Source organism: Lagopus leucura, unplaced genomic scaffold (assembly GCF_019238085.1).
Source record: "Lagopus leucura isolate 7727_CA_CO unplaced genomic scaffold, USGS_WTPT01 Super-Scaffold_100021, whole genome shotgun sequence".
NCBI lineage: Eukaryota > Metazoa > Chordata > Aves > Galliformes > Phasianidae > Lagopus > Lagopus leucura.
The window spans coordinates 12,417,357-12,430,326 of record NW_024962274.1 but is presented as its reverse complement, the minus strand read 5'-3'; the positions used below and the strand labels follow the sequence as shown (position 1 = coordinate 12,430,326).

At 43.2% G+C, this 12,970-nt stretch overlaps 1 protein-coding gene across 6 annotated transcripts in view; it reads right to left on the bottom strand.

Annotated features, from left to right (window-relative positions):
* Positions 1 to 12,970, bottom strand: part of PPP2R3A (protein phosphatase 2 regulatory subunit B''alpha) — a 60,871-nt gene that overhangs the window by 31,385 nt on the left and 16,516 nt on the right. For 5 of the 6 annotated variants that reach the window (XM_042878259.1, XM_042878255.1, XM_042878256.1 and 2 more), the window contains exons 3-4: positions 4,135 to 4,392; positions 2,117 to 2,220 (exon numbers count right to left, since the gene is read on the bottom strand). In XM_042878259.1, coding sequence (XP_042734193.1) covers positions 2,117 to 2,220; positions 4,135 to 4,392 — 362 coding nt within the window. Of the gene's footprint in view, positions 1 to 2,116; positions 2,221 to 4,134; positions 4,393 to 10,055; positions 10,498 to 12,970 lie in introns of those variants that run through there. The other variant, XM_042878260.1, reaches the window with a different exon arrangement.

Below are 12,970 nucleotides of genomic sequence, written 5' to 3'. Positions count from 1 at the left end.
TCTCCAAAAGGAAAATGAGCATCTCTCATTAATTATGGCATGGCTGGTTGCTGTGCACACTAAGTTATGGAGAACAAAATTGCACCAGGGTAAGGCTGGATAGCAGGAAGAACTTCTTTACACAAAGGGTTGTTAAGCATTGGAATGGGCTCCCCAGGGAGGTGGTTGAGTCACCATGCCTGGATGTGTTTAAAAACCATTTGGATGTGGTGCTCAGGGACGTGATTTAGCAGAGGGTTGTTAGTTAGGGAAGGATGGTTAGGTTGTGGTTGGATTTGATGATCCTTAAGGTCTTTTTCAACCTGAGCAACTCCATGATTCTATGATACTCTGAAAGAACTAGTAGGGCTGAGAATTTAGAGACATGGAAATGTTGAAACACAGCACTGAAATGCCTCTAGTCCTCCTGCAGATATCACACTAAGTGGCATGCCACTAATTTGGGTCTTATTACTCTTAATCCAATGCAGATTTAAAAAAAAAAAAAAAAAAAAAAAAGGAGGGTGGGGGGAACAGCTTTTAAGTCTGTAGAGAAAACAAGAAAGGGAAGTAGTGGCTGACAATCCTTTTTGTTAGCTTCACATTCACCTCACGCTGTCAATTAACAAATACATTCTGAATCAGCTGCACGAAAGAGGTGTTTTTTTATTTTTAAATCACACACAAAGACGAAGCCCAAAGCCACGTTTTAACACCAAACTAAAAGCACCAATTTTCAGAAGTACCATGCACACAGCAATTCCTATTGACTTCAAGTGAGATCGGTATGCACACAGCATTCTGAAAAGTCAGACCACTTACTAAGATGCTTAAAAATAGACTGAAACGATCACACATTCCTGTTTTGAAATTAAGGCTGTGTTCATACAGCTGTAGTGCAGCTACACAAAAAACACTACCTTTATTTCTGGGTATCCTGTTTCCAGAGTTAACTGTTACAACCGTCAGAAGGAGGGACAAAAAAAATAGTCTTTAGAGAGAAATCAAAGTGAAGAAAGCATCTTTAAAACAGCTTGGAAGCGGTGTGGATTAAAGGAATACAGAAAAGGAGCACAACCACAGTTTGCAATAATCTGAAGGATGTGCAAATCAGTGGGAGCAAAAATGTGCTATCATACATGAGGGATTAATTTGGATTAGCTGGAGGAACTTCAGGAAGGAAAAAATGCTGCCCTTGTCAAGAAAAACTTGATCACAGTCATCCCCAGCATCTATGTAATTTTGCCAGGGTAACTTGGCTGTTTTGACAACATTGTCATAGGAAATACTTTGGAAACTCAGGATTAAAGACTATTTCAAGAATCCAAATGGTGAGCATTACATCAAAAAGTAGAAGTATCTCTGGGTAGGAGGTGGAGATGCTGTTCAAGTGTTTCACAAAGATTGAATTGCCCTGGAGGAAGAAGATTAGGCAAGAGAACAGGTCTGTTCCACCTAGCACCTCTAACTCCAACCACAATACGTGCAAGAGCTTTCAATTTCAAAAAGAAGTTTTGACAGTGGTACGAGGAAACAACTGCCAAAACCCACACAGTTATTACAGTGTGTGTGAAGAAGGTAACAACTAGCAAAGCTGAGTTTGGCCTACTTGCATGGTGCTTTTATTTCACATTCCTTCTTCCTGCCCTGCTACAGGCTTCCTCTCCCCGTTCCCAAATCAGGCTCACTCAGCACACCAGTGCATTGTCAAGGCCCCAGATAAACATATCCAGGAATTTAGCAGCATTTAGCAGCTATCTTGCAGTAACTGACATTTCCAGGAGTGTGTTAATATATTTTATATGTCAAACAAAACAGCATGTTTAATCATCTGTACAACTAATGTTAATTTTGCTGATGTACATGGCATAGCATCAGTGTTCACAGAATCACAGAATGGCCAGGGTTGGAAGGGACCTCAAGGATCACGAATCTCCAACCCCCTGCCACATGCAGGGCCACCAACCTCCACGTTTAAGTGTTCAGCAATTTCTAAGAAAGGAAAAACAGCTTTTTAAGCCATTGATTTTTTCTAATAAAAGGCACAAAGCTTTCAAAAGAACGGTAGAAGGAAAAGATTCCTCCAAGGCAAATTTACCTTCTTCTAGAAAAAGAATTCTGCGTTTTCTATACTCACTTTCTCCACAAAGACACAAAGGAGTGCACAGATACACATCCTGTCCTTTGTCCTCCCGATGCACTGAACATAGGTGCTTTCCAGTAGAGTGGGCAGCCACATATCTGCAACAAAACACAGGAACAAAGAGAAGTCACACCGAATTGTTTATGCGCTGAAATCACCCTGAGCACTTTCACATACAGGAAAGAAGCAGTAATGGCATACAGCTTAGTCAAAAAGCTGTTTACTGTGTGCTAAGGTTCAGAATCCACCCTTATATGCCTTTGTAAATACCTGAGAAATACATCCTGTCCATCCAGAAATGGTCAGACTCTTCAGATCTGTCTCTGACTAAACTACTCTGCCAACTGGGTGAATATAGGAACCTCCAAAGGACCATCCCTACCAGCACAAACACACCTGAGGACAGGATAATCCATTTCCCATGAGCTAACTTCTCATTAACAGTAAGGGAACTTCAATTCCAGTTACAGACCACAGAATGGTTTGGGTTAGAACAGGCCTCAAAAATCATTTAATTCCAACACCCCTGCCATGGGCAGGAGCACCTCAATTAGCAATTGAATGTCTGAATGTGAAATGATTCCAAACCCAGAGTTATCAGTGCACAGCCTTCTACCCTGAGCAGCCCATTCCCAGCACTGCTAACTCTCAGCAAGAATACGAAAGCACAAATGGAAAGAGGCCAATTCCAACAGGACTCTCTGAACACAACATTCTAATTAACCACTGCATTAGCATTTCTACCTGGGTAGTTTTCAGAATGGTAATTAACAAACATGTCAGGATTAAGCCATTCTTCTGTCAGGTGACTGCATTTCCACAGGTGCTTTGCTATTCCAAGGCAAAAATAACATTTATTTTCTGCAGTTTTCTTTGAGTAGCTGGCTCTCCTGCATTTCCTTTAGAGTCTCCAAACACACACCATTCCCAATAATCCCAGAGAACAGCAGCAAGCCACAGAACAACTGAACAACATAGAGCACACCCATTTAGAGATGGTTGCAGAGACCAAACAGAAAGGCAAAAGTCTCTTCTATGCAGCTCTCCTGCTTTTCCCAGGTTGAATGTGACAAGCCACACACAGTTACCTGTCCTGTCATAAAATCAGTTTCAAAATTTGTTTTGGTCAGTCTAAGAAATTATGCCTTCAGAGATGGCTTACAAGTGTACTGCTCTAAAAACAAACCTAAGCTTCCCTCTTAGAAAACAAGCCCTCCCCTTGGACAGAACATCACTGCTCAATCTATAGTGCCACAGATGCACTCACACACAGGACAAGCTGAACATATGAGGTGCATCTGACAACTGCCAGTCTTAGATTAGCATTACTAAAAACCACGATGGAAGAAGAGGAAAATAGAACAGCCCATCTGCATCGTGCTCCCACACAAGTGCTGTGTTTTGTTCTCTGAAGCCAAGAAATCATTAACAGACTGTAGCAACTCCAAGTCTGCTGACATTGTGGACATTAAACATATGCATCTCAGTGGCGTAGGGCTGACTAAGCATTTCCCTCTTCTGCTATGCCCAAGGTGGCATAGGTTGGAAATTCTTTCCCAAGCAATGCTGTTGCAGTGTACAAAGATCACGTCTAGATCAGGCGGACTGTTAGCCACAGAGAAGGTAACCAGCACTATCTGAAGCCATGGAGGCACTTTACATTTCTGCTATCTTCTATAACTATGGAGAAACAGAAAAACAAACGCATTTTTTATTTGCCAAAAAGTCTGGAAGAACGATTTTGTAAATCTGAGTAAGAAGGAGCACACGCATCAGTCATGGCAAACAGCAATCTTTTCCCACAGACAATTTCACTGAACTCATTTTTCTTAATTATTTTCCTAATCTAAAAGGAAAAAAAAAAAAAAAAAAAAAAAAAACTCAGAGCAGAAGAATTTTGGTTTGTTTTTCACTAAAAAATATATATATATATGGAAAGGAAAAGGTATTTTCTTAGCTTTAGTTTCAGCCTTTCTCCCTTTCCAAGAAGTAAAGAAATCTGGAGAGGTTACCTTTGCAATTTTTCCCATTTCACAGATGTTGGCTTTCTCATCTTCAAACTCTGTGAAGGCTTCTTCAATCCTGGCAATGATCTCTTCATGATTAGTGCAGACATTGGGAAGTCCTTTAGGGAAGTAGAAACGTGGAATGTTTACGGACAAAGGGGTACTGCTGGTGGCTTTATTCACAGGCAGAGCACAAGGGCTAACCACTGAGTTCAAAGGGACTGGGGACGACGTTCCAGGTTTCTTCTCTTGCTTACTTTGAACCTGAAAATACAAGGAATAAATGTTTTTGTTTTTGTTTTAAACAGCGTGAAAAAGAAAAAATTTAAACCATCAGCTAAAGGGATAAAAATGTTTGCCTTAAACTACAAATCTAAGAATCCTCGCAATATCAAACATTGGTCAAACACGTCACATCTAAGGCAGCTTCCACATAGGTTCTGTGCATTTTGTTTGTAGCTGTGGATTATAACACACTGTTTAATCACAGGAGAATATACTCTGCAATTCAGCAGTACTGTAGAACAAGGGCAGTGCTTGCTGTTTCTTATGCTGCTCACTGTGTTGCCATTCTGCCCCACAAACAGACATTTCAGTATAAGCAGCAGAACTCAGACTCCAGGGATTAAAAAATCCATTCCTTGCCCCCCCATGAACACATGCTCTCTTGAGAAAAGCCAACAGAACTGCCTATTGCACAATGGTTCAAACGTAAGAGCTATTATTAATGTAACAACATATGTGATAAGAGGTTAATAAGGAAATAGTCAAGTAAATACAGCTGCAACTTTCAGTTTATTTACTCTAAATCGTTCAAAACAAAATTGTTTCAGGATATAGTATCCAAGACTGAGTTTATTAAATACCAAAGAATGCCTATGATGACCTGACTAAATTCCTTGCCTTAGTATTTTCCAGAAACTTGGAGCTTTCCCTTAACTCACACTGAAGAACCCAACTTGCCATGAGTTTGCTTCCAGGGAGCTGAAGAAGTAAGAATTGTAAAAGCTTCCTTGAGCCACTTTCTCTGTAGTTTTTAAAACACTTTGTAATCTGTTCCCTGATGATCTGGAAAATCAGAGCTGGAAAGGCTTTCTTCCTCTTCACTTCTCTGCTTCCTTTTAAATAGGAAGGACCTCTTCCTTCTTCCAAACATCCCATTTCAGGAACAGTACTACACATGAACACATGCTGATACACACACGCCAGCCCAAGCACACTTCTGTTCTGCAACTGCTCTGTAGTTCTACATCCCTGCACTAACCTGGAGTTTGGGGTTCCCGAAGTCCTCCTCTCCTCCCTTTACAAGAGGTCTCCAATCTCCAACTACTTGGGAAGTTGTTTTCTAAAGCAAGCCAGTCATTTGGGCAGCAGAAAGGCACAGCACTGTTAGTTTGTGCAGCATGTTGCACCCTGCCTGCACTGAGCAGATACAGGAGGCTTCCAGCCACGACCCAACTCTCAGTTGTTTCACCGTCCAGCTTCCAGCAGAGGGAAAAGCCATGCTGCTCTCTAACAATGCTGTATTCATACACAGCAGAGCTGGAACAGACATCAGGGTGCCATCTCCAGCCACTCAACTCCTACAATAGGACATAACAGGGTTTGTCTTGAAGACCCACTTCTCAGAAACAGGTTGATTGCTCATTAATCTCTCTGATGCAGACATGCACCCCTAGTTGCCAGGACTTCCACGAAATAAAAGGAACCACTCAAATTTACAAAAACGTCCACATAACACAAACAAAGAAACAGTGTTCTTTCAAAAGACTCTTCACTTTAACAATATGTCCTCATTCTCTTACAGTACAAGTGAATAATAAAATACTATTTTCTTCTTCGTAGGCAGATCCCCAGAGCATCCTGCCATAACAGCACTGCATCATTTTCTTCCTCTTGTGTAGTGCACGTCCCGCAGCACGCAGTGCAGGACTCCAGCTGAACATCCCATAACAGCGCATTTGCTCTGACCCCACTTTCTGGAAGCAGAGCAAATCAGTCAGCAAGCTTTGGCACCAGTTCATGTTAGACAGGAGCCAGGCCCCCACGGTCTATGTGAATTTTCTGATGCACAACCACACAGCAATGCAAGAGGTTCTAGATAGGTCCATAGATCCATAGGACACATCGAGGGAATGCTCCTAAGCCTCAAAGTAGGAAACCTGTACAGACACAGGCTTGCAGCTGATCTTCCCAGAAAGGCTCATCAATAATCCGGCCCAGTCCACGGCACACGAGGTGGACACTGAGCTCACTAATTGCTTCCTTCTGGAAGGTTCTACAGCAGGAATAGAGAGAATGTTTTTGAACTTTGTCGCCTTCTTCTCATATAAGGAATGAGCTGTCTGCAACAACAAGGACAACAGGCAGTAATTAGCTCTCAAGGATACTTCTGAGAATAATCTTGGGTTTTGGATTTTTTGTTCCTGCTAAAAAAACCAACACTGTGTGAAAAAGCTTCTGGGATGGGTATATCCAGATGTCAACTGCTATGGACACAGCAGGGAGTCAATGACAAATGTCTGTGAACAGCTCATGGAAAAAATAAAGGAAGCGATACGAGGGAGCTCTGTGGCACATCCTTGGTAGGAAACAGTTCCTTATAGCACAAAGTTAACCCAAAATGCTGTTTGATTAGTGCAACATTTCTCCAGAAGAGAGGAGTGTTCTCATGAATGACTGCTAAGGAAGTAAACTGTGAACACTACATAAATCTTTGCTACCAAGAGCTGATTGCTTATTTATTTATTTTTTAAATAAAGGAAAGCAACATCAAAAAAATGTTTTTAGTCCTGTTTCGTAGGGTGGTTTATGTTACCTGTAAGTAAAATCTGTCTATCCACTGTATCATCTCTTGCCAATCATACAATTTATTTATGGACAGGCTAAAACAGTGACATCTGCACTATAAATAAAGCAGACAGAAAAGCAGCCACACCGTAGCTACACAAACAAAGCAGAAAAGCTCTCCCATCGCAGTCTGTCTCTCAGGCAGCAGACAACTCCAGAGAGAAAGCAGTATCTCATTAAGTGCTGTAATATTTTCTGTTCTTTTCTCCTGGCCTTTAATCCCCACCAGGGTCTTTGAATTTACCAGTTATGTGTTTTCTTCCAAATATGATTCTCTGATCCTTTTTCTAGGGTACAGTGACTCAGCCTGGTTACTTGCAGTCCACAATGCTGACTTAATGTCTCCTTTCCTTTTTACTGTTCCTGTCTTGCTGAAGCCTGATGATAACTGGACACCGGCCATCCTCAGACATAATCAGTTCTCCAGAGCTGATTTGTATCAACAGCCCAAGACTTTCCCTTCTTTTCCTGAACTCCTTTCCCATAATTATATCCTTCTGCTGCCTCTTTCCCATCTGAAAGGCGATGAAAAAAAACCAAAAGATTCTTATGCATATGACTGCCAGCATGATGTAGAAGATATGATAAAGTGCATTTCTGGACAGATTTTTTTTTCTACTACAAACTGTAAACTCACCAGCAGAAGCAGAGTCCCACTGCAGCAAAACAAACTCTGTGTAACACAGAACCATAAAGAACGTAGGTGGGAAGGGACACAGGGCCAGCTCTAAGCCCAGATCAAGTTCCTAATGGCCTTATCCAGCTGAGTTCTGAAAATACAGATCTCACGCCTCCGCTGCTAATGTGCCTACAGATATTGCACTGCTCCTCCTGTGGCTGATACACTTCAGCTCAGAGCCCAAGCGTCTACTGAAATGGAAGATACAAGGCCACCAGAGAACATTTGCACTCAAAGGGACAACAGGGATGTAACCCCCTCTGCAGCTCTCCTCTGTCTCAATCTGCAATGACACTTACCTAGGGGGAAGGTCAGCACGGAAAAAGGCAGAACCTCCGGCACAGGAGACCTCAGCAAACCTCCAGCTGCTTCCAGGAGAAGTGCCAAGCCCTGCAGCTGGGCACTGTAACCCCCAGCCCCAGCCGGGAATCCCCTGGCTGCACAACAGCCCTGCTGAGAAGGATGTGGGGTGCACCAGGCTGAACAGGAGCCTGCAGCATGGCCTGACTGCAGATAAAAGCAAATGATGCACCAGGCTGTGATAGGAGTGATACATGGTGCAAAAAGTAACAGCCTTAAGTTGCAGATTGGGAGCGGTGGACAGTAGGAACCAAAGGTTAAGTGAGAGTGAAACAGCCAAGAAAGGGTCACTGAAAGGGTGGGGGGAATCCCCATGCCTGAGGAGCTTCCAAGACTCATAAAAAGCCAGTGCTGCTGTGATCTAGCGTCACTGATAGTCCTTCTATCCTCCTACATGCAAGATGCTGGATTAGAGGCCTCCAGAGGTCTCTTCCTACCATCACTGCTATGGAAAGCTCTCTGATCATAAAAATAAAAAATGCATTTCGCTCCCCAGCCTCTCTTGCTAACATCTACACGTGGCCATCTGTCACTCATCTCCACTCCCTACTGCTGCCTTTTCACCTTTCTTCCTGCAAGCACTTTTTCCTGTGCTTAGCAAATCCAATTACCCTTACTCTCAGGTCACCTCATGTACCCAGGTATAGCTCTGCAAGGCACAAAAATTAACATCTCCTTGCTGCCAAGAGGGAGAATTCCCATCTCTGTCCTCCACTCCTGAACAGATGTTGTTGCTGCTTAGCAAGCTTGCCAGACCCTTCTACAAACTGATTTAACCTGCTTGGAAAGGAAGAAAACAGACTTAATGAAACTGGTGACACGATGAGAAGGATGCAAAAGGGAGCAAACGCTTGAGAGAAGAGGAAGCCTCCTCCCAGCTGCAGCTGCCCACTGCATCAGCACCTGCCTTGCATCCTCAGTTAGCCTCACTGCGCTCAGCCCAGACAGGACTCACCTACCAAAGGCTCACCACAACTTTTCCAGTTGGTCTATAGGAGATCTGATCTCTCCCTGAAAACCACACCCTAATCACATCCTTAGGTGGTCAGATAAACACAACTAAGCCAATGCTGGAGAGTGGAACATTCTTAGCTGCACTGCATGGTTCTCATTAGTCTTCTAAATTGCTCACGGTCCCCGCCCAAACCATTACTACACATCATTACTTCATACAATTCTCCCCTAGGGAGCAAAAAAACATGTTCCAGAGATTAACCTTATACACGCGCTTTAACCTGTCACCAGAACTCATGAAAAAATGAGCCTCATGCTACAGTAGACTGTGGAACTATTTTAATAGCTGTTTATTAGGAAACAGCTGCACCACTGATAATTTCCACTTTTTAACATTGTTACTGGGTCACTGCTTTGATGGAGATGAAGCCCTCGATGGGCAGATTCCAGCATCCCTCACCATGAACGTGGAATGGCCACACGCCGACCTGGTGGCACAGCACAAATCGCTCCCATCTTTTCTGGCTGTCCCACAACACGAGTATAGATGATGGGGTTTACCAAGCAACATATCTTCAGTGCAATTTTCATTTCTGTGGCTATATTGCCTTCAGCCACAGCCCACAGAGACTAGGAAAGAGCCCAATTAAGCACTCTGGGATGATAAATTCTTCACCAAAATCAAGCAGGCAGGTCTGCACACAAACCTGAGTAGCAGAGAGTGCAGCCCTTCCAATGCAGCAGAAAGCTGTGGCCATTCCACATGCAACAAGACACCTTCAGAGCAATCACACAAATAGGGTTTTTCTTAATTAATAAAAAGGCAGAAAAGATTTAATAGACTTCCACTACTTCTCCCCATTAAACCACTGCCCTTCCTGTTAATTTTTTCCCCTTGTTTACAAAGACTTTTTAACTCCACGCTGTAAGCCTGGAAGGTTTATTTTTAAACCTGCTGGTATCTAGCTGCAAATACCTTTCTGCAAATAGACACGCCTAGAGGGGACACAGTTTGATTCTCTAATCCGATTAAAAGAAAATACAAAGCAACAGAAAAAGTGAAAGAAACTCCAAGCGGTCAAACCTGGGCCTGCTGGAATGACTTCAGCCTCTTCTTGAACCGAGATGGGAGAACAAAGTCACAGCCCTTGGCAAGGAAGGCCAGCTCCCCTCCCAGGTCTGGGTCCCTCCGCAGAGAACTCTCCTTGATCATCATCCTGGTCAGCTCTAAGCAGATGCTGCACTCTCCAGAAGAGGCACAAGGACTCGGTAGGAGACCACGCCAACCACGTCAAAACCAGTAGGTTGTTTTCCTGGCTTTGATTTTTACTGGCAAAAAATGGCAAATGGCTTCGTGTAGAAGCATACCAAGTCTTCTCTCTCTTCACAAGGAGGGCATCTAAAGATTGGGTCTCATTCTTGAAGCCAGGCCTTCCTTTTTTAACTGATATACAAAGTATCTTTCAGTACCACCAGGATCTTCTGCCTTGTAATACTTTAATTGAGAAACATGATCTAAAACAGAATCTATTTCCCTGCTGGCTACATGACAGACAATCTGTCCTTGGCTTGTAATAGGCCAGGGGCAATATGGGAAAGGAAGCACCCACCACCACTACCAGAGTGCTAAAATTAGACCAGCTGCAGAAGTGGCTAAATATACCATCTTCCCCAATAGTTTGCACTTGATGTGCCTCTGTGCTGAAACCCGAGGTGCAAACTGCCATCAGTCAGACTCAGCTAGAGTTGAACCACACGCTCTCAGCCAAAACCCACGCACACAGCATCAGTGGTTTGAGGTGATGAGGCAGGACACCAGTGTCAGTTCCACACTAAATCAAAGGCTGTAATTTTCAGGAAACATCAATTTTTCCTTCTTGCTTGGAAAAAGCGAATCATCTGCTTTCTTGAACGCCAAACAGGCGCACAGGGATGATCCTGGATAATGAGCTCAGACATTTGAATACAATTGCAGAGTCAGGAGTTGGACTCTATGACCCTTGTAGCTCCCTTCCAACTCGAGATACTCTACAATTCTATGAAAATTGTTCTATAAAGACACCAAAATGTGCCATGCTATTCATTCACTTTTCCACAGCTCTCACAAGGCAGAGGCTGCTCCCCGAGCCAGATGCAAAGCAATTCTCAGTAGATGGTCTGCTCTTTTTCTATAGAACTCTAAGCAAGCTCATTCAAAGTGTGTTCTCCTCTCCTACCGCAACAACAGCGCTGAGCAAAGGCAGTACAAATGTTCCTCCTGCACACGATGGACAAACATGCAGCCCCATAACCTGCTTCTCACCTTTGACTTGAAAAGTTCTAGCTACTTGCCAGTTTGCTTTCTGGGCAAAATAATGAAGATCATCATCTAATTTCTACCCAACCAGGCTGCTCTTAATAAAACACTATCTCTGGCACAGAAAGGTGTCCCTGATCCTCATTAACAGAAAGCCTTTAATGGACCATGCATGGCTCTGATGTTCTGCACCTTCTGCACAAGGCCCAATGTTCATTCATAAACAGCATCCCCTAAAAGGCTGTGGCTGGTCGACAGACAGACACAGAAGCAACCTGTCCAAAAGGAAGCTCTCGTTATCCTAGCTGTATAAGAACAAACCTGTGATATTTAATGAAGACCCTTTTTTTTTCCCCTCTCTGAAATACCCTCAGGAAGCACACAAATAAGGCATTTTTTTTAATGCTTTCATAACTGCGTAGCAAAAATCCCAAGATGTTTTTTTCTCCTCTTGTTCCTCATTCAACAGAACAAGGTAAAAGTCTAGGCTGTGGAATTCAGCTCTTTATGAAAGAATATTTGAGCAAGAACGGATCACACAGAGCATCATGTAGGTCCCGTTAGGTCACTGAAGCTGTATCTGAATTGTGCAACCTGGGAGCACTCTGCAGCTCCAAAGTGCAGGTGCGTATTCACAGACACAGCTGCAGACCATCACAAGGTTACCACAGTGCCATCAGCTGAGTTTGCCATGTGCCTCGCCAATGAAAGTGTGGCCTAACAGAGGAGCAGGACAAGGAAAGGAATGGGAAGAGTCCTAAAAAAAGAAAATGGAAGGCAGGAAAGTTTTAAATGGGATTGCAGTTAAGCAAAAAGCACATGCATCTGTATGCAGAAGTATGGGAACAAATATTTTCTTGCTCTAATAATTTTTTCTAAACATTAAAGCAATCCCAAAGAGCACAAGAGGCTTCACTGTACATGGAGCCCTGCACATCTCACATAGCAGCACGTCAGAAGATTTATGCCCAGTCATCTGTGGCAAGCGCACTTGCTTCACCTTCCACTGACCTCTCACCCTGCTTACACATCGCAGAGGAAATGTAGCCCCAAGGAACCTCTTATCTCTACAGCTGCATCCAGACCAGCTACACTGTGCTTTAAAAGACATATGAACGGAAGAGACACACTAACCCAGCAACCACTCGCTATTTCTTGAAATAAAGATTTCCCATTCACATATCAACCACTTCAAGATTCCAAAGAGTTACACCACCACCCTGATAGCAAGGAAAAAGAAAAGCAAACTGGAGCTGAAGCTTGAAGAATCTGAATTCCAGATTTTTGCAAAATAGCAGGTTCCTATTATGGTATTTCTTATCCTCAAAGCACAAAAGGAGGGTATGAATAAAGACAGAAATACACAGCACTCTGAGAGACTGGAAGCAAAAGGATGGATTCACAGTCTGCAGTAGGAAAGTATATCAACAGGGTACCTATCAGCTGAACAAAATGCAGGCAAATTTGGAAAGTCCTCTGCTTTGAGTGACCCGATGTAAAGCACAAAGGTGAAAGGTGTTGTATCTAAAGAAATACATATTGCCTTCATCAGCCATCAGAACACGGACAGAATCCCACCTGTGCCTAAAGCTAGAGGCTTGGTTCTAAAACATTCAGACGATTGAATCACCACAGGATTTAGCTGTAGCACAAGTTTGGCTGCAAAAACCCAGTGCATTCTATATAGCTGAAAAGGGCATCAG